At 47.4% G+C, this 27,223-nt stretch overlaps 1 protein-coding gene across 1 annotated transcript in view; it reads right to left on the bottom strand.

The window, feature by feature from the left end:
* Positions 1–24,743, bottom strand: part of LOC138358051 (uncharacterized) — a 43,782-nt gene extending 19,039 nt beyond the window's left edge. The window contains exons 1-2 of the mRNA XM_069315518.1: positions 24,687–24,743; positions 9,707–9,743 (exon numbers count right to left, since the gene is read on the bottom strand). Of these exons, the coding sequence (XP_069171619.1) occupies positions 9,707–9,743; positions 24,687–24,726 (77 nt within the window). The 5' untranslated portion in view covers positions 24,727–24,743. The remainder of the gene's footprint in view (positions 1–9,706; positions 9,744–24,686) is intronic.
* Positions 24,744–27,223: the final 2,480 nt, after the last annotated feature.

Here is a 27,223-nt window from a genome sequence, read left to right as displayed (position 1 = left end):
TCTCACCTTTGACTGCTACACTGTTGTCTCTCACCTCTTACTCCTATACAGTTCTCTCACCTCTCAGTGCTACACTGTAGTCTCTCACCTCTCTTTGCTACACTGTTGCTTCTCAACTATAAATGCTACACTATTGTCTCTCACGTCTCACTGCTACACTGTAGTCTCTTACCTCTGACTGCTACACGGTTGTCTCACACCTCTCACTGTAACTCTGTTGTCTCTCACCTCTAACTGCTACATTGAAGTTTCTCACCTCTCACTGCTACAAAGCTGTCTCTTAACTCTGACTGCTGCACTATTGTCTCTCACCTCTCACTGCTACACAGTTGTCTCTTACTTGTCACTGATTCACAGTTGTGAAACACATCTCACTGCTATACTGTTTCTTTCACATCACACTGTTAGGGTGTTGTCTCATACCTCTCACTGCTGCACTGTTGTCTCTCCCTCACTGCTATACTGTAGTCGGTCACCTCTCCCTGCTACACTGAAGTCTCTCACTGATAAACTGTTGTCTTTCACCATTCACTGATACACTGTTGTCTACCACATCTTACTGCCACAAAGGAAGTCTCTCACCTCTCATTGCTACACTGTTGTCTCTCCCCCTTGACTGCTACACAGTTGTCTCTCACCTCTAACTGCTACACTGTTCTCTCTCACCTTAGATTGCTACACTGTTATCTCTCGCCTTTTACTGCTACACTGCGGTCTCTTACCTCTGACTGATACACTTTTGTCTTTCACCTCTCACTGCAATACTGTTCTCTTACTTCTCAGTGATAAACAGTTGTCTCTCACCTCTCACTTCTACACTGTTGTCTTTCACCTCACATTGACACACAGTTGTCTCTCACCTCTCACTGCTACACTGTTGCCTTTCTCCTCTCACTGCTACACAGTTGTCTATCATCTCTTATGTCAAAACAGTTGTCTCTCACCTCTCACTGATACACAGTTGTCTCTCACCTCTCACTGATACACAGTTGTCTCTCACAACTCACTGCTACACTGTTATCTTTCACCTCTCACTGCTACACAGTTGTCTCTCGCCTCTGACTGCTGCACTGTAGTCTCTTACCACTCACTGATACAAGGTTGTCCCTCACGTCTCACTACTACACTGTCGTCTCACACCTCATACGGCAAAACTGTTGTCTTTCACCTCTCACTGATACACAGTTGTCTCTCAGCTCTCACTGCTTCACAGTGGCCTTTCACCTCTCACTGCTACACAGTTGTCTCTCACATCTCACTGAAACACATTTGTGTCTCATTTATGCACAGTTGTCTCTCACCTCTCACTGATACTCAGTTTTCTCTCACCATTCACTGATACACAGTTGTGTCTCACCTCTCACTGATACACAGTTGTGTCTCACCTCTCACTGCTACACAGTTTTCCCTCACCTTTCACTTATACTTAGTTGTCTGTCTACTGACTGATAAACAGTTGTCTCTCCTTCTGATTGATACACAGTTGTTTTTCTGCCTCATAGTTGTCTCTCACTTCTCACTGCTACACAATTGTGTCTCACCTTTCACTGATACACAGTTGTCTCTCACCTCTCACTGCTGCACAGTTGTCTTTCACTTCTCACTGATACACAGTTGTCTCTCACCTCTCATTGCCACACTGTTATCTCTCACCTTTAACTGCTACACTGAAGTCCCTTACCTCTGACTGATACATTGTTGTTTCTCACCACTTACTGCTACACAGTTGTCTTCCACTTCTCTCTGATACACAGTTGTCTCTCACCACTCACTGATACACAGTAGTCTCACAACTCTCACTGCTACACTGAAGTTTCGCACCTCTCACTGCTAAACAGTTGCCTCTCATCTCTCACTTCTACACTGTTGACTCTAACTCTCACTGCTACACAGTTGTCTCTTACCTCTCACTGATACACTGTTGCCTCACACCTCTGATTCTACAATGTTCCCTCTTACCCTTAACTGCTACACTGTTATCTCTCACCTTTCGGTGCTACACTGAAGTCTCTTACCTCTGACAGATACATTGTTGTATCTCACATCCTATTGCTACACAGTTCTCTCTCTCTCTTTTCACTGATACACAGTTGTCTCTCACCTCTCTTATCTCTCTTCTATAACTGCTACACTGTAGTCTATTACCTCTTACTGGTACACTTTTGTCTTTCACTTCTCACTGCAACACTGTTGTCTTTCACTTGTTACTGATACACAGTTGTCTCTCTCCTCTCACTGCTTCACTGTTTTCTATTGCGTCCCACTGCTACACTGTAGTCTCTCACCTCTCACTGCCACACTGTTATCTCCCACCATTCACTGCTACACTGAAGTCTCTTACCTCTGACTGATATACTGTTGTGTCTCACCTTTCACTGCTACACTGTAGTCTCTCACCTCTCACTGCTACACTGAAGTTTCTCACCTCTCATTGCTACAATATTGTATCTCACCTCTCACTGCTACACTGTAGTCTCCCACCTCTCACTGCTACACTTAAGTTTCTCACCTCTTACTGCTACCTGTTTCTCCCACCTCTCACCGCAACACTGTTGTCTCTCACCTCTCACTGCTAGACTGTTGTCTCTCACCTCTCACTGCTACACTGTTGTTTCTCACCTATAAATGTTACACTGTTGTCTCTCACTTCTCACTGCCACACTGTAGTCTGTGCTTCACTTCTCATTGCTACACTTTTGTCTCTCACCTCTGACTCTACACTGTTCTCTCTCACTTTTGAGTGCTTTACTGTTATCTGTCACCTTTCACTGCTACACTGAATTCCCTTACCTCTGACTGATACATTGTTGTTTCTCACCTCTTACTGCTACACAGTTGTCTCCCACTTCACTGAGGCACTGTAGTGCCTCTCACCTCTCACTGCTGCGCAGTTACCTTCCACCTCACACTGCTACACAGTTGTCTCTCACTTCTCACTGGTACACTGTTGTCTCTCACTTCTCACTGCTACACTGTTGTCTCTCACTTCTCACTGCTACACTGTAGTCTCTTACCTCTGACGGCGACACGGTTGCCTTACACCTCTCTCAGTAACTCTGTTGTTTCTCGCCTCTAACTGCTACAATGTTTGTCTCTTACCTCTCACTGCTGCACTGTTGTCTCTCCCTCACTGCTACACTGTAGTCGCTCACCTCTTACTGCTACACTGAAGTCTCTCACTGATACACTGTTGTCTTTCACCTTTCACTGATACACTGTTGTCTCTCACCTCTTACTGTCACAAAGGAAGTCTCTCACCTCTCACTGCTAAAATGTTGTCTCTCACCTCTGACTGTTACACTTTTCTCTCTCACCTTTGACTGCTACACTGTTATCTCACACCTTTTACTGCTACACTGCGGTCTCTTAACTCTGACTGATACACTTTTGTCTCTCACCTCTCACTGTTACACCTTTGTCTCTCTCTTCTCACTGATAAACAGTTGTCTCTCACCTCTCACTGCTACACTTTTGTCTCTCACCTCTCGCTGCTACACTGTTGATTCTACCTCTCACTGTTACACTGTTGTCACTCACCTCTCATTGCTACCACAGTTGTCTATCACCGCACATTCATACACAGTTGTCTCTCGCCTCTAACTGCTACGCTGTTGTCTTTCACCTCTCACTGCTACACAATTGTCTCTCATCTCTTACGGTAAAACTGTTGTCTCTCACCTCTGACTCTACACTGTTCTCTCTCACCTTTAACTGCTACACTATTATCTCCCACCCTTCACTGCTACATTGAAGTCTCTTACCCCTGACTGATATTCTGTTGTGTCTCACCTTTCACTGCTACACTGTAGTCTCTCATCTCTCTCTGCTACACTGAAGTTTCTCACCTCTCATTGCAACAATATTGTATCTCACCTCTCACTGCTACACTTAAGTTTCTTACCTCTCACTGCTACACTGTTTCTCTCACCTCTCACCGCAACACTGTTGACTCTCACCTCTCAGTGCTAGACTGTTGTCTCTCACCTCTCACTGCTACACTGTTGTTTCTCACCTTTAAATGTTACACTGTTGTTTCTCACCTGTAAATACTACACTGTGGTCTCTCACCACTCACTGCTACACAGTTGTCTCTGACCACCTACTGCTGTAATGTTTTCTCTCTCTGTCACTGCTACACTGTAGTCTCTCACCTCTCACTGCTACATTGAAGTCTCTCACCTCTCACTGATACACAGTTGTCTCTCTTCTCTCACTGCCACACTGAAGTCTGTGCTACACTTCTCATTACTACACTTTTGTCTCTCACCTCTAATTCTACACTTTTGTCTCTCACCTCTAATTGTACACTGTTCTCTCTCACCTTTGACTACTTCACTGTTATCTCTCATCTTTCACTGTTACACTTACTCTCTTACCTCTGACTGCTACACTGTTGTCTCTCACCTCTTACTGTTACACAGTTTTCTCTCACATCTTACTACTACACAGTTTTCTCTCACCTTTCACTAAGACAGTTTTCTCTCACTTCCGACTGATACACAATTGTCTCTCACCTCTCACTGCTACACGATTGTCTTATCGCTCTCACTTTTACACTCTAGTCTCTCAACTGTCACTGTTACACTGTTGTCTCTCACCTCTCACTGCTACACAGTTGCCTCTCATCTCTCACTGCTACACTGTTATCTTTACCTCTCACTGTTACACTGTTGTCTCTCACCTCTCACTGCTACATAGTTGTCTCTCCCCTCTCACTGATACACAGTTGTCTCCTCTTTCAGCTACACTTTTGCCTCCTACCTCTTACAGCTTCACTGTAGTCTCTCACCTCTGACTGCTACTCTGTTGGCTCTCAGCTCTCAATGCTACACTGTAGTCTCTTACCACTCACTCCTCTACTGTTGTCCCTCACCTCTCACTGCTACACTGTCGTCTCACACCTCTTACGGCAAAACTGATGTCTCTCACCTCTCACTAATACACAGTTGTCTCTCACCTCTCACTGCTTCACAGTGGTCTCTCATCTCTCACTGCTACACAGTTGTCTCTCACCTCTCACTGAAACACATTTGTGTCTCAGTTATGGAAAGTTGTCTCTCACCTCTCACTGAAACACATTTGTGTCTCAGTTATGCAAAGTTGTCTCTCACCTCTCACTGAAACACATTTGTGTCTCAGTTATGCAAAGTTGTCTCTCACCTCTCACTGATACACAGTTGTCTCTCGCCTCTCACTGAAACACATTTGTGTCTCAGTTATGCAAAGTTGTCTCTCACCTCTCACTGATACACAGTTGTCTCTCACCTCTCACTGATACACAGTTGTCTCTCACCTCTCACTGATACACAGTTGTCTCTCACCTCTCTCTGATACACAGTTGTCTCTCACCTCTCATTGATATACAGTTGTCTCTCACCTCTCACTGATACACAGTAGTCTCTCACATATCCCTGCTACACAGTTGAGTCTCACTGATACACAGTAGTCTCTTATCTCTCACTTCTACATACTTGTTTCTCACCATTCTCTGAAACACAGTTATGCCTCACCTCTCACTGAAACACATTTGTGTCTCAGTTATGCAAAGTTGTCTCTCACCTCTCACTGATACACAGTTGTCTCTCACCTCTCACTGCCACACAGTTGTCTCTCACCTCTCACAGCTGCACATTTGTCTCTCAACTCTCACTGATACACAGTTGTCTCTCACCTCTCACTATTACACCTTTGTCTCTCCCCTCTCACTGCTACACAGTTGTCTCTCACCTCTCACTGCTACACCTTTGTCTCTCTCCTCTCACTGCTACACAGTTCTCTCTCACCTCTCCCTGATACAGTTGTTTTTCACCTCTCTGATACAGAGATGTCTCTCTCCTCTTATTGATACACAGATGTCTCTCACCTCTCTCTGAAACACAGTTGTGTCTCACCTATCACTGAAACACAGTTGTCTCTCACCTGTCACTGCTACACAGTTGTCTCTCACCTCTCACTTCTACACAGTTGTCTCTCACCTTTCACAAATACACAGTTGTCTCTCACCTCTGACTGATACACAGTTATCTCTCACCTCTGATTGAAAAACAGTTGTCTCTCACTGGTTCACAATTGTCTCTCACTGATATACAGTTGTCTCTCACCTCTCACTGCTACGCAGTTTTCTCTCATCTTTCACTAATACAAAATTGTCTCTCACCTCTCACTGCTAAACAATTGTCTCTCACCTTTCACTGCGACACAGTTGTCTCTCACCTTTCATCAATACAAAGTTGTCTCTCACCTCACTGATACACAGTTGTCTCTCTCCTCTCACTGATACAATGTTTTTTCTCACGTCTCACTGATACACAGTTGTCTCTCACCTCTCACTGATTCACAGTTTTTTCTCAATTCTCACTGTTACACAGTTGTCTCTCACCTCGCACTAATTCACAGTTGTCTCTCACCTCTCACTGATACACAGTTGTCCCTCACCTCTCACTAATACATAGTAGTGTTTCCTCTCACCGATACACAGTTGTCTCTCACCTCGCACTAATTCACAGTTGTCTCTCACCTCTCACTGATACACAGTAGTGTTTCCTCTCACCGATACACAGTTGTCTCTCAACTCTTACTACTTCACATTTTTCTCTCACCTTTCACTAATACACAGTTGTCTCTCACTTCTGACTGATACACAGTTGTCTCTACCTCTGACTGATACACAGTCAGAGTGTCAGGGTAGTTAACATATGGAATGCATTAAGGAGTGTTGTGGTGGAGGCTGACTCCATACACAGTTTCAACAGTAGATATGATAGAGCCCAGTAGGCTCAGGAATCTGTACCCCAGTTGATTGATAGTTGAGAGGCGGGACCAAAGAGCCAGAGCTCAACCCCCGCAAACACAACTAAGTGAGTACAACTAGGTGAGTACAGTTGTCTCTCACCTCTGACTGATACACAGTTGTCTCTCACTGCTAAACAGTTGCCTATCACCTTTCACTGCTACACTGTAGTCTCTTACCTCTAACTGCTACACTGTTTTCTCACACCTCTCACTGCAACACTTATCTCTCACCACTCACTACTACATTGTTTTCTCTCACCTCTTACTGCTACACTGTAGTCCTTCACCTCTCACTGTTACACCGTTGCCTCTCGTCTCGTACTGTTACACTGTTGTCTCCCACCACTCACTGCTAAACAGTTGTCTCTCACCTCTCACTGATACACAGTTGTCTCTTTCCTCTCTCTCTGCTTCACTGTTGTCTCCTACCTCTTGCTGCTACACTGTTGTCTCTCACCTCTCACTGGTACACAGTTGTCTCTCAAGCCTCACTGCTACACTGTAGTCTCTCACCTCTCACTGCTACACTGTAGTCCCTCACCTCTCACTACTTCACTGTTGATTCACACCTCTTACGACTAAATTGTTGTCTCTCATCTCTATCTACTACACTGTTGTCTCTCACCTCTGACTTCTACACTGTTCTCTCTCACCTCTGACTTCTACACAGTTCTCTCTCACCTATGACCGCTTCTCTGTTGTCTCTTATCACTGACTGCTACACTGTTGTCTCTCACCTTTCTCTGTTACACTGTTGTCTCACACCACTCACTGCTACACAGTTGTGTCTCACCTCTCACTGCTACACAGTTGTCTCTCACTTCTCACTGCTACACTGTGTTCGCACACCTTTCACTGCTACACAGTTGTCTCTCAAATCTCACTGCTACACTGTAGTCTCTCACCTCTCACTGATACACAGTTGTCTCTCACCTCTCACTGAAACAAAGTTGTCTCTCACCTCTCACTGAAACAAAGTTGTCTCTCACCTCTCACTAATACAAAGTAGTCTCACACCGCTTATCGATGCACAGTTGTCTCTCACCTCTTACTGCTACACAGTTTTCTCTGACCTCTCACTGATACTGTTGTCTCTCACCACTCAATGCTATACAGTGGTCTCTCACCTCTCAGTGATACACAGTTGTCTCTCACTTCTGACTGATACACAGTTGTCTCTACCTCTGATTGATACACAGTTGTCTCTCACCTCTGATGGATACACAGTTGTATCTCACTTCTCACTGGTACACATTTGTCTCTCACATCTCACTGCTACACAGTTATCTCTCACCTTGCAAAGACAGCCTGCAGAAAACCAGTGGTAGAAATTGTTATGGGTGTTTCATTAGCAGTGACAAAGAGAATACTTAAACAAATATCTAATGAAGATCTCACAGACCTAACAAATTCACGAAGACCGGAAAGTTGTAGCATTAAATATTATGATAGATATCGTGAGGAGACATTCACATGGGGGCCTCGTAGCCTGGTGGATAGCGCGCAGGATTCGTAATTCTGTGGCGCGGGTTCGATTCCCGCACGAGGCAGAAACAAATGGGCAAAGTTTCTTTCACCCTAAGTGCCCCTGTTACCTAGCAGTAAATAGGTACCTGGGAGTTAGTCAGCTGTCACTGGCTGTTTCCTGGGGTGTGTGTGTGTGTGTGGTGTGTGGAAAAAAAAAAAAAAAAAAAAAAAAAAAAAAAAGTAGTTAGTAAACAGTTGATTGACAGTTGAGAGGCGGGCCGAAAGAGCAAAGCTCAACCCCCGCAAAAACACAACTAGTAAACACAAGTAAACACATATTGGACTAATAGAACAAGAACCCGCCAATGTAATGTTATAATGGCCAGAATACGCCTGGGATATAGACGTATCTGGCAGCTTTCTCAAAACCCAAATGTCGAGTACACAATGTGTCAACTTTGTGAAAATGATAACATGCACTCTCTTGAACATTATATTGTAGAATGTCCCATATTGACTGACTTTCGCCCTCCTGGGCTAAGGTATACTGGACTTTGTAATTTCTATATGAGTACTGGAACACTTGATGATATATTGGACTTGTACCCAAGATTAACCATGTAATGTATCAATTATATAATGTATGTATGTGATGTAACTATATAACCTGAGCTTGTAAAAGCACCTTCATCACCTTCAGTGATTAAGTGCTTAATTGCACACTAGTTTCTCTATCAGCTATCTCACTCTGTCAGAGTAAAAGAGACAAATGTATGTGAATGTATGTGTGTGTGTATATATATGTATGTATGTATATATGTATGTGTACATATATATGTGTGTGTGTGTGTGTGTATGTACATGTATGTGTATAAAGTACATATGGAAGCTGACCAGAATTACAGGTCACCTTTGTAAATGCACATTAATGACACTATGTAAAAGACACATCGAACACTTTATGTAGGGCTTACGTAAATCTGTGTATCTATGTATTTACGTATGTAGGTTAGCTTAGCATTTTAAAAGCACCGAATTACCTTCTGTGGTTGTTTGTTCAATAAACCCTTGAACTATATGTTTAACACATCTCTAACCCTGTCCATGGAGGACAGAAGAAAATGTATATATGCTGGTTAGCATTGTAAATGTGTGGCCACGTTTGTGGTAGAAAAAAAAACTCACTGATACACAGTTGTCTCTCACCTCTCATGGATATACATTTGCTTCTCACCTCTCACTGCTACACAGTTATCTCTCACCTCTCCCTGATGCACAGTTGTCTCTCACCTCACACTGCGACACAGTTGTATCTCGTTGCCATACAGTGGCTCTCACTTTTCATTACTACACATATCGTACATGTACTAAAGCTTTGTAGAGTACACTTAAGCATTATATATAATATAAATGTAGAGTTGTAAGTGATGATGAAGAGTGAACTTACAGGGAGAGGGAGACACCGCTGTAGACGCCAACACTCACTGCAACATGACAACAACAACAGTTAGGTACATACAATACTGTTCCTATTCTCTGACATATATTGTTCTCATATATAGATAGTCAGTGTTTTATTACAAGGTGAGAATAACAATTATTGAAACATATCTCCATTGTTATAATCACAGATATATTATCATTCATTATACATAGGCAATGTTATATTAGACTTTTTAATTCCATATAGAGCTCAACAATATCTCAAGTTACCCTATTAATTCACTGAAGTTACCCGTATTAACTGGAGTTACCCGTATTCACTGAAGTTAACCATATTCACTGAAGTTAACCATATTCACTGGAGTTAACCGTATTAACTGGAGTTAACCGTATTAACTAATGTTACCCATATACTACAACAGAGCGAGGAAGGTGTGGTCAAGTAAGGAGATAAGGGTGTTATCAGCAGGTAAAGGGTTTGTGGAAGTGAAGGTCCCATCATTATACAAACTGTAGTGGAGTGTGAACACTGGCCTCAGGGAGGAGCATAATGTTAGTCCACATAACGTCACCACAACACTGGCCTCAGGGAGGAGCATAATGTTAGTCCACATAACGTCACCACAACACTGACCTCAGGGAGGAGCATAATGTTAGTCCACATAACGTCACCACAACACTGGCCTCAGGGAGGAGCATAATGTTAGTCCACATAACGTCACCACAACACTGACCTCAGGGAGGAGCATAATGTTAGTCCACATAACGTCACCACAACACTGACCTCAGGGAGGAGCATAATGTTAGTCCACATAACGTCACCACAACACTGACCTCGGGGAGGAGCATAATGTTAGTCCACATAACGTCACCACAACACTGGCCTCGGGGAGGAGCATAGTGTTAGTCCACATAACGTCACCACAACACTGACCTCGGGGAGGAGCATAGTGTAGTCCACATAACGTCACCACAACACTGACCTCAGGGAGGAGCATAATGTTAGTCCACATAACGTCACCACAACACTGGCCTCGGGGAGGAGCATAATGTTAGTCCACATAACGTCACCACAACACTGACCTCGGGGAGGAGCATAATGTTAGTCCACATAACGTCACCACAACACTGACCTCGGGGAGGAGCATAATGTTAGTCCACATAACGTCACCACAACACTGGCCTCGGGGAGGAGCATAATGTTAGTCCACATAACGTCACCACAACACTGACCTCGGGGAGGAGCATAATGTTAGTCCACATAACGTCACCACAACACTGGCCTCGGGGAGGAGCATAATGTTAGTCCACATAACGTCACCACAACACTGACCTCGGGGAGGAGCATAATGTTAGTCCACATAACGTCACCACAACACTGACCTCGGGGAGGAGCATAATGTTAGTCCACATAACGTCACCACAACACTGACCTCGGGGAGGAGCATAGTGTTAGTCCACATAACGTCACCACAACACTGACCTCGGGGAGGAGCATAATGTTAGTCCACATAACGTCACCACAACACTGACCTCGGGGAGGAGCATAATGTTAGTCCACATAATGTCACCACAACACTGGCCTCGGGGAGGAGCATAATGTTAGTCCACATTTAGGGAGCCGGTCGGCCGAGCGGACAGCACACTGGACTTGTGATCCTGTGGTCCTGGGTTCGATCCCAGGCGCCGGCGAGAAACAATGGGCAGAGTTTCTTTCACCCTATGTCCCTGTTACCTAGCAGTAAAATAGGTACCTGGGTGTTAGTCAGCTGTCACGGGCTGCTTCCTGGGGGTGGAGGCGTGGTCGAAGACCGAGCCGCGGGGACACTAAAAGCCCCGAAATCATCTCTAGATAACTCTAGATCTAGATATCGTCATTATAACTCTGAAAGTCTTGTGCTGAAATTGGTCCTGGTCCCCCCTTTTTGTGTTACTTAATTACTGCTGCTTTAGGACAGGTTAATGTTCTGTCGTTCTCTCTAAATATAAGATTGGCATTGTTCCAGTCGTTATGGGAGTGTTTTGTGTTCCATGGACGAATGAGTGGAGTTTAATGTGTTCCATGGACGAATGAGTGGAGTTTAATGTGTTCCATAGACGAATGAGTGGAGTTTAATGTGTTTCAGTGATACAGGCGTGGTGTTATATGTTTTCCAGTGATAGAGTGCTGGTGTTCAATGTGTTCCAGTGATAGAGGCGTGGTGTTCCATGTGTTCCAGTGATGGAGGAGTGGTATTACATGAGTTACAGTGATAGAGGCATTGAGATCTATGTGTCCCAGTGATAGAGGCTTGGAATTTCATGTAATCTACTGATAGAAGCGTTGTATTCCATGTGTTCCAGCCATACAGGTGTGGTGTCCACGTGTCACAGTGATAGAAGTGTGATGCTCCATGTGTTCCTTGCACATTCCTTGCTCCATTCCTTTCCTTGCACAGTTACGTACAGATCTTGACACAAAGCGGATTGATGTGTTTGATTCAAGCGTGTGTTGAAATGATTTGCGTGATGGTTTATCACGGAGGTGGTATGGCACTCCATTACACTAACATGTGTGTTCTCCATCCTGTGTGGTGAGTGAGTATGTTTTACGTCCAAGAGCAATTAATTGATTAATACTCTTTGACCCAATATCTAACTTGAGCAAGCCTAGTTCACCTTCACGTGCTGTTGAGTAGGATTGGTGAGTGTCAAGAAAGTTGTTAAAATCCATTCAGTCGAAGAGAGGGGACTTATTCATCTCTTCAAACACATCCTGACAGTCGAGTTTAATGATGAAAGAGTTCGTGTCTGTATGTAATAGACTCGCATTATCACCATACACTGGTATTCCACTTCACACCAGAACTCGTAGAGACGTGTCTTAGCAATTTGGAGTATGTGATAACCAAGATATGTAGGAGTGTTGACCAAGAGAGACCTCTGATTGATAGAGAATATCACATGGTCTTTTCTTAACAAAAGACTACGCTTGAAGAAAGGGTTGCGAGCGCATTTCAGGAAGGCTCTACGATCTGTGACCAAGTAGTGTTTGTTCCCATATTTAGACGCTACTGTGAGACTCTTTCCATATATAGATCTTGATACGAGTTTAAAAGCCTTTCTGTATTGTCCATTTGGTACTGGCACGTTGGTAATGGCTCGTTCACGAACATTGGTTTAAATGAAATCTTTAAGGTAAGTCTCTCGTTCAAATTCGTAGATGTAGTGAACTTTAGCTACTTCTAGTCCAATACGCATGAGTAACTATAAGAAATCAAGACTAACCAGATAATCTTTCTGAAGAAGGTGTGAAGCGATTAATTTATCCCCTCCCAACCACCCCAGGCAAATCGTTTATGTTCAATCACCATGAACATCTGTCATCCATCCATACATTACCCATCTCCACTGATTAAGTGGGGGAACCATCTATGGTATATAATCACACTTCAAGAAGGGGTGGAGTAGTTGGAAAACCACATCCAGCCCCTCACGCTTAGTGTGCAATTAATCACACTCATCCATCACGTTCATCCATCTCCTACCCTTCCCAACGACGAAGGAGGCGGTCTACACTACATAATCACACATCAAGAGGGACGGGGTAACCGGAATCTGCATCCAGGTTGCAGGATTATTTCCTCTCATCCATCAGGCTCATCCATATGTCTTCCCGTTCCTAGAGATTAAGTGGACGGTCTACACCACATAATCACACATCAAGAGGGACGGGCTAACAGCAAACCACACCCAGGTCACTTAGCGTGATTAATCACGCTCATCAATCACGCTCATCCATTTGTCAGGATGTAGGAGACCCTCTACACCAAACAATTACACATCAAGAGGGACGGGTTAACCGGAAACCACACCCAGGTCGGGCGATTATCACAAATCATCCATCTCGTTGATGGAAGGGACCCTGGAAGTCCTCAATCTCCCTACTGAGGCGAAGTGTTCCGTGTGTCCAAGTTATAGAGGTACCGTGTTTTCCGAGTTTCAGTGATAAAGTTGCAGTGTTCCATGTGTTCCAGTGATAGAGAGGTGGTATTAATATGTTCCAGCGATAGAGGCATGGTGTTCCATGTGTTTCAGTGATAGAGGCGTGGTGTTCCATGTGTTCCAGTGATAGAGGTTTGGTATTACAGGTGTTCTCATGATATAGGCGTTGTGCCATGTGTTCCATTGATAGAGGTGTGGTATTCCATACGTTCCAGTGATAGAAGCGTTGTATTTCATGTGTTCCAGAGATAGAAGCGTGGTGTTCCATGTAACCGAGTATTCACCCAGTTGTGCTTGCAGGGGTTGAGATCTGCTCTTTCGGCCCGCCTCCAAGCTGTCAATCAATCAACTGTTACTAACAAGTAACTTACTCACCCACCCCCACCACACACACACACACACACACACACACACACACACACACACACACACATACACACACACACAGAAGTATGTAGTATGTGGTAGTAGGCCGCCGACGGTAGGAGACACACGATTAGTGAGGTCCGCGGAAATTCGTCACTTTCTCGGGACATTGAAGGAGTATAGAGGCTAGATCATAGTATTTGGCCTCTCGCAGTGTGTAGCTAGCAGGGTGCTACATAGCATAGTCATATCGCTAGCGATAGTGCGAAGAAATTCCTATGGGATATACATTGGGACACAGAACTCGGAACCAAATCCGTACAAGACATGATGGACTATGTCACCCAAAAATGTCAGGAGGCTGTAAGCAGGTTTGTCCCAGCCCAACAGGAAAAAACAGAGAAGCAAAGGAAGAATCCGTGGTTTAATAGGGAATGTATGAAAGCAAAGGAGCTGAACAAAAGGGCATGGAGGAACTTCCGTAATACAGGACGCCAGAAAGTAGAGAGACATACCAGAGAACCAGGAACGAGTATGTTAGTGTGAGAAGAGCAGCTGAGAAAAGGTATGAAAATGATATAGCTAATAAAGCCAAGACCGAACCAAAGCTACTACACAGTGTTACGGTGCCCTCTCCTATTTCTTTCGTTTGCCGGCTTAAAGAGTCATATCAGCTCTCCCTACTGATTCTCTGAGGTTCAGGGAGTCTATTGACATATGTGGCGACCAGACCGGCTGCCAGTAAAAGGAAGGAAGTTATATTATAAGTTGTAAATAAAGGAAAATTGGCGCCCTGTTATAAAATGAAACAGTATCCCCTACGGCAGATATGACCTTTTGGAAGGGACATTAGCCGATCGCGGATTGGCCGACGTGGGTCGCGGGCGACCAATCAGGGCCCGCCATGACGTCACCGAGTGCCCCGGGCGGCGCCAACGTCAGAGTTGTTCTGACCTTGGAAGCGACAGGACGCATCTCGGTCTGCTCTCAAGGATTGGAGGCTCTGCAAGCCTTGATCAGTGGATTGAGCTGGCCATCGCAGCCCATCATAGTTATTGGAGACCCTGCGCTTCTGGGAAGCAAAAGAGGAACCAAGTTCAGTGAGCAGAGAAGTGCCAAACTTGGAAAATAGTTGGCGACGACGCTGGGCGGCGCCGCTGGCTGGACGTTGAGGTCTGGAAGGTGGGCGGGCAGGCCTAGCTGTGACTGGGGTCACATCCACTGAGAATCTTGGAAGGACGACACCGTGCCTAGGACAAGGAGCAACGCCTTGTGGGAGAGGCGAGTGTGGGGAAAATAGTGATTAGCTCAGCGCCCATCGATGAACCAGGATTGGGGCAGCTGAATCTCAGGGATTGGAACGGCGACGACGCGAAGGCTCCACGACACCTGAGGACCTGTGGAACGTCCTGGATCGTCAAGGATCGACCCAAGGAAGCGTGGGAACCTCACACCATCGAGGGACAGGCGTCGTGAGCCAGGAATGTAAGGTAGATCATTTTCCCTCCCATTACCCCTTGTATGAGTAGGCTAGTTAGGCCACAATATTTACTTGTGTATGTGGCAGCAAGACTTTATTACTTTAATAGTAGAATAGGCTGCAAGGCAGCTTGAGTCCAGGACTGTCAGAGAGGACAGTGTGTATGGATGGCAGGACAGTGAAGAAGAGGCGCCGACGTGGTGAAGAGGCCCTCCTGTGAGAGTGCGAGTCTGCCCAGTTGAAGGAGGGTTGGAGGTCGTGGAAGAAGAGGCTGACGATCTCCAGACTCATTATCCATATTTCCGTATTCATGTATTACTTGTGATTGTGTGTGTGTGTTCATGTAATCAGTCTCCGTGGTGTAGTGGTAAGACACTCGCCTGGCGTTCCGCGAGCGCTATGTCATGGGTTCGTATCCTGGCCGGGGAGGATTTACTGGGCGCAATTCCTTAACTGTAGCCTCTGTTTAACGCAACAGTAAAATGTGTACTTGGATGAAAAAACGATTCTTCGCGGCCGGGGATCGTATTCCAGGGACCATAGGATTAAGGACTTGCCCGAAACGCTACGCGTACTAGTGGCTGTACAAGAATGTAACAACTCTTGTATATATCTCAAAAAAAAAAAAAAAAAAAAAAAAAAAAAAAAAAAAATAATTTGCATCAGTAAATCCACACATTTTATCACTGTGTTTGAGTGTGCCTCCATTTATGATATTTCTCTATGAGCATACATTTCTGGCTACAAACAATATATAATACACCTACTGAACTGCGTTGCTGGGGCGCAGATATAATAACCCAGCTGGCGACCTTGCTAAGAGGAAGATAGAGAAGACAGGCGGGAAAGGAGTTCCTGCAACCTTTTTTGTCTGGCAGGCAAGACTCAGGGAGGTCATGGTTATAGGTAAGCCTGAGTCTTCCTTCACTCCCCCACGGGTCTAGGCCGGAACTGTTAACAGCAGTTTCCCCGTGTTTGACTGAAGGGCTTCCAGGGTGAATCAGTGGCACCCCTTTGTGGTGGAAGCAAAGACCTGTGGAGGTGGGCATTGTTGGTCCTCTCTTGTGTGACCAAGGAGACTCCGGTGAATCCAGGGAGTCGGAGGGGCTGAGTATTTGGGCCTTTGAGCCCCTAGCAGCCGAGTGTTAGCAGAGCCCCGGACCACCCACCCCCACGTGACAAGAGAACTGGCGACCTCGCCAGGATTCGAACCCCGGTAGCCAAGAACTGGGAACTTCGCCAGGAAGTGCGGATCAAGCTACAGTGTGGCCCAAATTTCAAGACAAGTGTTGCCAGGGTACTAATACAGTGTGGCCAGTGAATTCGGTGGTACTGTTACTCAACCAGCTAAGGGACTGAAACGGTGAAATTAGTGCCTACTAACTTGTCTGTGCTGTCGTATATGCTTGATGATATAGAGATGGAGGAAGACAAAGTAAAGAAATTTATTGACACAAGGGACGAGACAATTTTGGAAGAGTGTACCAAGGCCCAGCTCCAACAAGTGGCAAACCACTTTGGGATCAGGTTGAGGACGACTAAGGTAGCGGAGCGAAGGATAGAGATCATGGCACAGCTCACAGCTCGAGAGGAAGCGACGGGAGAGGAGCCATCTCAAGAGGAGCCGTCACGAGGAGAGCCGTCGCAAGGTGAACCGTCCCGACTAGGGCCTCCCCAAGCGCCTACCAGTGTGGAGAGAATTCACAGTGAACATGGGAGCAGTGGAAGGTCCAGCTGTAGTAAGAGGAGCCTGCAACTGGAAATAATGAAGATGCAACTGGAAGCCCAGCTGCGACGAGAGGAGAGAGAAGCGCAAATGCAGCGAGAGGAGAGAGAAGCGCAAATGCAGCGAGAGGAGCGAGAAGCTCGGCTGCAGCGAGAAGAAGGAGAGAGTCAACTGCGACTGGAGGAGATAAAGGCAAAGAAAGAAGTCGAATTGCGTCGCGTTGAACGTGGTCTGCCCTCACTACCTGCACGGCGGGATGACCTCAAGGTAAGGGAACGTGACTTACCTACGTTCGAACCACAAGAAGCTGAGGCGTTCTTCGAACACTTTGAACGGATAGCGACTCTGAAGGAGTGGCCGGAAGATGATTGGGCTGCTCTGGTCCAGGGCAGATTGACTGGTGAGGCCCGGGAAGCCTATAACATGCTGGACCTAGAGGAGTGTACTAGTTATGACGCGATTAAGAATGCGGTTCTCCACTCATTCCGGCTGACTCCGGAGATGTACCGGAAGCGGTTCAGAGAGTGTACAAGAGCGTCGGGAAAGACTTACGCCGAGACCGCCAGGGATATGGAACGGAAATTCCTACGATGGTTGAAGGCGGAGGAAGCGGAGTCGGTGGATGATATCAAACGACTGATAGTGATAGAGAAGTTTATGACAGTGCTCCATCCTGAGTGGCGAGTAAGGTTGAGAAAAGCAGGTATTAAGGACCTGAAGGCTGCAGCGGATCGAGCCGACATGCTGGAGGAGGCACTACATATCAGGAGGGAGGGGCCGCCCAGATACTCGCCTTACCCCAGGTTGGGAGGGAACCTTAGGAGTTCAGGAGGAGCGAGGACGAGTGGGGACTCTCCCATGAGTAGTGTGCTCGATGAAGTGACGCGGTTCAAGAGCTCAAGAGACGCGGGGAGGAAGCCCCAAGCTGTGAGCAGTGGACCTAGCTCGGGAGCAAGTGCTGCAGTCCCGGACACGACGACAGGGAGTCCAAGGAGGACCCAGGGGACGTCTGCAAGTGGTACAGCCAGAGTGACTAGCGAGTGGCCGCCCAGGGGAGGCAGCCGATGCTACAACTGTGGCGTGAGAGGACATTATGCCCGCGAGTGTGAGGAGCACCAAAGGAATGTAGGATTAATGTTGGAAGAGGAGAGAGTGTTTGTTCACACCCCATATTATAGTGGACCCAACGTGAATGGTTGGGAAATGAAGTTGGGTGAACATCCCTTCGTTTTCAGGGCCAACGTGAATGGTTGGGAAATGAAGTTGGGTGAACATCCCTTCGTTTTCGGGGCCAACGTGAAGTTTGGAAAGTCAGACCCAGTGGAGGTTGCCGTGCTTCGAGATACGGGTGCTGACATAAGTGTGGTGACCAGGAGTATTCTCCCCAAGGAATTTAATGATTCGCCTGTGGGAGTGGTGAGGATACGCAGTGTGGGGGAGGAATATAGGTTGCCACTTCACGAAGTACAGCTGATAGCCGACTGCGGAGTCGAGAAAGCTATAGTAGCTGTAGCCCCTAAGTTACCCCTAGAGCATGTACAGATGGTGCTGGGTAATGACCTCGGAGGAGGCAGGATACAACCCGATTGGGCCAGGAGTGCCTATGTTGCAAGCAGCGGTACAACCCTGCCGGGTGAGGTATCGGTCGTTCCAGACGATAGTGAGGAGGCCGACTTCGCCAAGGGAAACGTCGCCAGAGACGACGACCACGAGGGCGAGAGTGCAGAGAGGTCGTCGGAGGTTGTGGAAAACCCCGACGGGGACCTCCGACTAAGCCTGATGATGCGTGTGGAGGAGTGGCGAGGAGCAGCTGTACAAACGCCTGGGGCGGTGAAGAGGCTGCAGACCGCACTCCCTCCATACAGAAACGTAAATAAAGTAAGCTCAGTGGATGAGCGAATGGCAGTGAGGGGCAGAATGGAGGAGCCACGACGCAAGGCACCCTATGCCGGCCAGATGAATAGTGGTAGGTGCAAGATGAACCACCGTAGTGAGGTGAGCCACAGGGAGGTGGATGAGCCCAACCACGAACCGAAGAAGACGTCTGCAGGGAAGAGAATCTCCTGGAGGAGTGAAGATGTTCGTCGGGAACGAAGGAGCGAGTGGTATAGGAAAGGCAATACGAAGAAAGCAGGGAATAGGTACACCCAGGGTAGGCGCCAGCCTAACCAGAGGGGCATTGGGCCATCGCAAAAGCCTAGTGTGGAAGAGAGGAAGCTGCTGGATGGAGTACGGGTTACAAGTGCCACTGTGAGGAGACAACGCACCTATGGGAGAAGAGGAACCGAGAAGAGAGAAGATTGGCGAAGAGGAGATCATGAGAGGAAACATGGAGTACCTGTAGGACGCAGTGGAAATGCAAGACTATCTCGGAGTGCACGACGCGGTGGAGGCGCTGCATGCACTGAATCTTACAGTGGTAACGAGCCGTTGGAGTACACTCGTAGACACGGAGAGAGGATTTCCTGTAGGTGTTCAGGGAACACCCATCACACCCGGTCCTATGCGAGGTGGAGATATAATGAGGCAAGTGACTGGCAAGGTGGTACGAGCCACGTCACCAACTGGAGGAGTGACACTTCAGGAACGGAGGGAGCAAGAGTATAGATTGCCCTCTTGAGTGCTGCTCTTCCGATATGACTCTTATTTTAAGGGGAGGGGTATGTTACGGTGCCCTCTCCTATTTCTTTCGTTTGCCGGCTTAAAGAGTCATATCAGCTCTCCCTACTGATTCTCTGAGGTTCAGGGAGTCTATTGACATATGTGGCGACCAGACCGGCTGCCAGTAAAAGGAAGGAAGTTATATTATAAGTTGTAAATAAAGGAAAATTGGCGCCCTGTTATAAAATGAAACAGTATCCCCTACGGCAGATATGACCTTTTGGAAGGGACATTAGCCGATCGCGGATTGGCCGACGTGGGTCGCGGGCGACCAATCAGGGCCTGCCATGACGTCACCGAGTGCCCCGGGCGGCGCCAACGTCAGAGTTGTTCTGACCTTGGAAGCGACAGGACGCGCCTCGGTCTGCTCTCAAGGATTGGAGGCTCTGCAAGCCTTGTTCAGTGGATTGAGCTGGCCATCGCAGCCCATCATAGTTATTGGAGACCCTGCGCTTCTGGGAAGCAAAAGAGGAACCAAGTTCAGTGAGCAGAGAAGTGCTAAACTTGGAAAATAGTCGGCGACGACGCTGGGCGGCGCCGCTGGCTGGACGTTGAGGTCTGGAAGGTGGGCGGGCAGGCCTAGCTGTGACTGGGGTCACATCCACTGAGAATCTTGGAAGGACGACACCGTGCCTAGGACAAGGAGCAACGCCTTATGGGAGAGGCGAGTGTGGGGAAAATAGTGATTAGCTCAGCGCCCATCGATGAACCAGGATTGGGGCAGCTGAATCTCAGGGATTGGAACGGCGACGACGCGAAGGCTCCACGACACCTGAGGACCTGTGGAACGTCCTGGATCGTCAAGGATCGACCCAAGGAAGCGTGGGAACCTCACACCATCGAGGGACAGGCGTCGTGAGCCAGGAATGTAAGGTAGATCATTTTCCCTCCCATTACCCCTTGTATGAGTAGGCTAGTTAGGCCACAATATTTACTTGTGTATGTGGCAGCAAGACTTTATTACTTTAATAGTAGAATAGGCTGCAAGGCAGCTTGAGTCCAGGACTGTCAGAGAGGACAGTGTGTATGGATGGCAGGACAGTGAAGAAGAGGCGCCGACGTGGTGAAGAGGCCCTCCTGTGAGAGTGTGAGACTCCTGTCTTTCTGCCCAGTTGAAGGAGGGTTGGAGGTCGTGGAAGAAGAGGCTGACGATCTCCAGACTCATTATCCATATTTCCGTATTCATGTATTACTTGTGATTGTGTGTGTGTGTTCATGTAATTTGCATCAGTAAATCAACACATTTTATCACTGTGTTTGAGTGTGCCTCCATTTATGATATTTCTCTATGAGCATACATTTCTGGCTACAAACAATATATAATACACCCACTGAACTGCATTGCTGGGGCGCAGATATAATAACCCAGCTGGCGACCTTGCTAAGAGGAAGATAGAGAAGACAGGCGGGAAAGGAGTTCCTGCAACCTTTTTTGTCTGGCAGGCAAGACTCAGGGAGGTCATGGTTATAGGTAAGCCTGAGTCTTCCTTCACTCCCCCACGGGTCTAGGCCGGAACTGTTAACAGCAGTTTCCCCGTGTTTGACTGAAGGGCTTCCAGGGTGAATCAGTGGCACCCCTTTGTGGTGGAAGCAAAGACCTGCGGAGGTGGGCATTGTTGGTCCTCTCTTGTGTGACCAAGGAGACTCCGGTGAATCCAGGGAGTCGGAGGGGCTGAGTATTTGGGCCTTTGAGCCCCTAGCAGCCGAGTGTTAGCAGAGCCCCGGACCACCCACCCCCACGTGACAACAGTCACATCAGGAGGAAGACAACAGTGAAGGAACAGGTGATGAAACTTAGGGTGGGCGAGGACAGGTACACAGAGAATGACAAAGAGGTGTGTGAAGAACTCAACAAAAGGTTCCAGAAGGTCTTTACAGTTGAACAGGGAGATGTCACGTCGCTAGGAGAGGTGGCAGCAAACCAAGTGACCTTGGATAGGTTCGAAATTACAAGAGATGAGGTCAAAAAGCACTTATTGGAGCTGGATGTGAGAAAAGCTGTTGGGCCGGACGGAATCTCACCATGGGTATTGAAAGAGTGTGCAGGAGCACTTTGCTTGCCACTCTCCATAGTGTATAGTAGGACACTGGAAACGGGAGACCTACCAGAAATATGGAAGACTGCTAATGTAGTACCAATATACAAAAAGGGTGACAGACAAGAGGCACTGAACTACAGGCCAGTGTCCTTAACTTGTATACCATGCAAAGTGATGGAGAAGATTGTGAGAAAAAACCTAGTAACACATCTGGAGAGAAGGGACTTCGTGACAACCCATCAACATGGGTTCAGGGAGTGTAAATCTTGCCTTACAGGCTTGATAGAATTCTACGATCAGGTGACAAAGATTAAGCAAGAAAGAGAAGGATGGGCGGACTGCATTTTTTTGGACTGTCAGAAAGCCTTTGACACAGTACCCCATAAAAGTTTGATTCATAAGCTGGGGAAACAGGCAGGAGTAACTGGTAGGGCGCTCCAGTGGATAAGTACTGTACCCCCATACTATTGGAGTACCTAAGAAATAGGAAGCAGAGAGTTACAGTGAGGGGTGAGACCTCAGAATGGCGTGAAGTCCCGAGTGGAGTCCCACAGGACTCTGTACTTAGACCTATCCTGTTTTTGATATACGTAAATGATCTCCCAGAGGGTATAGACTCATTCCTCTCAATGTTTGCTGACGACGCCAAAATTATGAGAAGGATTAAGACAGAGGAGGACAGCTTGAGGTTTCAAGGAGACTGGACAAGCTGCAGGAATGGTCGAACAAATGGCTGTTAGAGTTTAACCCAAGCAAATGTAATGTAATGAAGATAGGGGTAGGAAGCAGGAGACCAGATACAAGGTATAATTTGGGAGATGAAATACTTCAAGAGTCAGAGAGAGAGAAAAAGACCTGGGGGGTTGATATCACGCCAGACCTGTCACCTGAAGCTCATATCAAGAAAATAACATCAGCAGCATATGCCAGGTTGGCTAACATAAGAACGGCATTTAGAAACTTGTGTAAGGAATCTTTCAGAACATTATATACCACATATGTCAGAAGAATCCTGGAGTATGCGGCTCCAGCATGGAGTCCATATCTAGTCAAGCATAAGACAAAACTGGAAAAGGTTCAAAGGTTTGCCACCAGACTAGTAACCGAGCTGAGAGGTATGAGCTACGAGGAGAGACTACGGGAATTAAACCTCACTTCGTTGGAAGACAGAAGAGTTAGGGGGGGACATGATCACCACATTCAAGATTCTCAAGGGAATTGATAGGGTAGATAAAGACAGTCTATTTAACACAAGGGGCACATGCACTAGGGGACACAGGTGGAAACTGAGTGCCCAAATGAGCCACAGAGATATTAGAAAGAACCTTTTTATTGTCAGAGTGGTTGACAAATGGAATACATTAGGAAGTGATGTGGTGGAGGCTGACTCCATACACAGTTTCAAGTGTAGATATGATAGCCCATTAGGCTCAGGAATCTGTACACCTGTTGATTGACGGTTGAGAGGTGGGACCAAAGAGCCAGAGCACAACCCCCGCAAGCACAACTAAGTGAGTAAACACACACACACAAATATCCAGGAAGCAGCATGTAACAGCTGTATAACTCCCAGACAGATGTTACTGCTAGGTAACAAGGGCATCATGGTGAAAGAAACTCAACCCCTTTGTTCCTGCCATCTCCGGAGATCGAACCCAGACCCTAGGATTACGAATCCAGAACGCTTTCCACTCAGCTCTCAGGCCCCTAGTGATAGAGGCATAGTGTTCTCCGTATTCCATTGATAGAGTTATAGTGTTTCATTTGATCCAGTGATAAAGGCGTAGTGTTCCATGTGTTCCAGTGCTAGAGCCTTGGTATTCCATGTGTTCCAGAGAGATCGAAGTGAAGTGTTTCATATGTTCCAGTGATAGAGGCGTCGTGTTTTCAGAGTTCTAGTGATAGAGTTTTAGCGTTCCATGTGTTCTATGAGATCGAGGCGTCTTGTTCCATGTGTTTCAGTGATGAGGCGTGGTTTTCAATATGTCCCAGTTATAGAGGTGTAAAGTTCCACGTGTTCCAGTGATTTGTCCCGTCCAGGACAAATGTGTGTACCTCCAGTTCCCGTCCAGGACAAATGTGTGTACCTCCAGTTCCCGTCCAGGACAAATATGTGTACCTCCAGTTCCCGTCCAGGACAAATGTGTGTACCTCCAGTTCCCGTCCAGGACAAATATGTGTACCTCCAGTTCCCGTCCAGGACAAATGTGTGTACCTCCAGTTCCCGTCCAGGACAAATGTGTGTACCTCCAGTTCCCGTCCAGGACAAATATGTGTACCTCCAGTTCCCGTCCAGGACAAATGTGTGTACCTCCAGTTCCCGTCCAGGACAAATGTGTGTACCTCCAGTTCCCGTCCAGGACAAATATGTGTACCTCCAGTTCCCGTCCAGGACAAATGTGTGTACCTCCAGTTCCCGTCCAGGACAAATGTGTGTACCTCCAGTTCCCGTCCAGGACAAATGTGTGTTCCTCCAGTTCCCGTCCAGGACAAATGTGTGTACCTCCAGTTCCCGTCCAGGACAAATGTGTGTTCCTCCAGTTCCCGTCCAGGACAAAGTTCACAGTCGTCTAATACTCCGGTAAAATGTAATTTACTATAATCTAAGAACTTAATATTCTAATGTAACTTAAATGTAACATTATAAACAATTGTCATCATACTAGTCATCATACTCTCAGCAACTAACATTATATCATTATAATAGAAAGATAAAGAACAGACTTACTCAGTACAATGAGGAGACGTTTGACAGCCCTGGCGGCCATCTTGCCCGATCACTGCCACCTGCAGGACAAGGATATTACTTTATTATTAACCCCATACCCATGCTGTGGGAGTGTACCCCATACCCATGCTGTGGGAGTGTACCCCATACCCATGCTGTGGGAGTGTACCCCATACCCATGCTGTGGGAGTGTACCCCATACCCATGCTTTGGGAGTGTACCCCATACCAATGCTGTGGGAATGTACCCCATACCCATGCTGTGGGAGTGTACCCCATACCCATGCTGTGGGAGTGTACCCCATACCCATGCAGTGGGAGTGTACCCCATACCAATGCTGTGGGAATGTACCCCATACCCATGCTGTGGGAGTGTACCCCATACTCATGCTGTGGGAGTGTACCTCATACCCATGCTGTGGGAGTGTATCCCCATACCCATGCTGTGGGAGTGTACCCCATACCCATGCTGTGGGAGTGTACCCCATACCCATGCTGTGGGAGTGTACCTCATACCCATGCTGTGGGAGTGTACCCCATACCCATGCTGTGGGAGTGTACCCCATACCCATGCTATGGGAGTGTACCCCATACCCATGCTGTGGGAGTGTACCCCATACCCATGCTGTGGGAGTGTACCCCATACCAATGCTGTGGGAGTGTACCTCATACCCATGCTGTGGGAGTGTACCCCATACCCATGCTGTGGGAGTGTACCCCATACCCTGCTGTGGGAGTGTACCCCATACCCATCTTGTGGGTGGTGTACCCCATACCCATGCTGTGGGAGGAGTACCCCCCATACCCATGCTGTGAGAGTGTACCTCATACCCATGCTGTGGGAGTGTACCCCATACCCATGCTGTGGGAGTGTATCCCATACCCATGCTGTGGGAGTGTACCCCATACCCATCTTGTGAGTGGTGTACCTCATACCCATGCTGTGGGAGTGTACCCCATACCCATGCTGTGGGAGTGTACCCCATACCCATGCTGTGGGAGGTGTACCCCATACCCATGCTGTGGGAGTGTACCTCATACCCATGCTGTGGGAGTGTACCCCATACCCATGCTGTGGGAGTGTACCCCATACCCATGCTGTGGGAGTGTACCCCATACCTATGCTGTGGGAGTGTACCCCATACCCATGCTGTGGGAGTGTACCCCATACCCATGCTGTGGGAGTGTACCCCATACCCATCTTGTGGGTGGTGTACCCCATACCCATGCTGTGGGAGGAGTACCCCCATACCCATGCTGTGGGAGTGTACCTCATACCCATGCTGTGGGAGTGTACCCCATACCCATGCTGTGGGAGTGTATCCCATACCCATGCTGTGGGAGTGTACCCCATACCCATGCTGTGGGAGTGTACCTCATACCCATGCTGTGGGAGTGTACCCCATACCCATGCTGTGGGAGTGTACCCCATACCCATGCTGTGGGAGTGTACCCCATACCCATCTTGTGGGTGGTGTACCCCATACCCATGCTGTGGGAGTGTACCCCATACCCATGCTGTGGGAGTGTACCCCATACCCATGCTGTTCGAGTGTACCCCATACCCATGCTGTGGGAGGTGTACCCCATACCCATGCTGTGGGAGTGTACATCATACCCATGCTATGGGAGGTGTACTCACATACCCATGCTGTGGGAGTGTACTTCATACCAATGCTGTGGGAGGTGTACCGCCATACCCATGCTGTGGGAGTGTACTTCATATCCATGCTGTTGGAGGTGTACCCCCCATACCCATGCTGTGGGAGTGTACTTCATATCCATGCTGTGGGAGGTGTACCCCCCATATCCATGCTGTGGGAGGTGTACCCCCATACCCATGCTGTGGGAGTGTACTACATACCCATGCTGTGGGAGGAGTACCCCCATACCCATGCTGTGGGAGTGTATTTCATACCCATGCTGTGGGAGGTGTACCCCCATACCTATGCTGTAGTAGTGTACTCCATACCCATGCTGTGGGAGGTGTACCAACATACCCATGCTGTAGGAGTGTACCCCATACCCATGCTGTGGGAGTGTACTTCATACCCATGCTGTGGGAGGTGTACCCCTCATATCCATGTTGTAGTAGTGTACTCCATACCCATGCTGTGAGAGGTGTACCAACGTACCCATGCTGTAGGAGTGTACTCCATACCCATGCTGTGGGAGATGTACCCACATACCCATGCTGTGGGAGAGTACCCTTTACCCATGCTGTGAGAGATGTATCCCATACCCTATGCTGTGGGAGATATTACCCATACCCATGCTGTGGGAGGTGTACCCCATGCCCATGTTGTGTGAGGTGAACCACATACCCATGATGTGGAGGTATAATCCATGCCCATGCTGTGGGAGGTATTTCCCATACCCATGCTGTGGGAGGTATTCCACATACCCATGCTGTGGGAGGTATTCCACATACCCATGCTGTAGGAGGTGTACCCCATACCCATGCTGTAGGAGGTGTACCCCATACCCATGCTGTGGGAGTGTACCCCATACCCATGCTGTGGGAGTGTACCTCATACC

The sequence above is a fragment of the Procambarus clarkii genome, chromosome 81, assembly GCF_040958095.1.
Source record: "Procambarus clarkii isolate CNS0578487 chromosome 81, FALCON_Pclarkii_2.0, whole genome shotgun sequence".
NCBI lineage: Eukaryota > Metazoa > Arthropoda > Malacostraca > Decapoda > Cambaridae > Procambarus > Procambarus clarkii.
The sequence above is the reverse complement of the archived record's forward strand: the minus strand, read 5'-3'. Positions and strand labels throughout refer to the sequence as shown.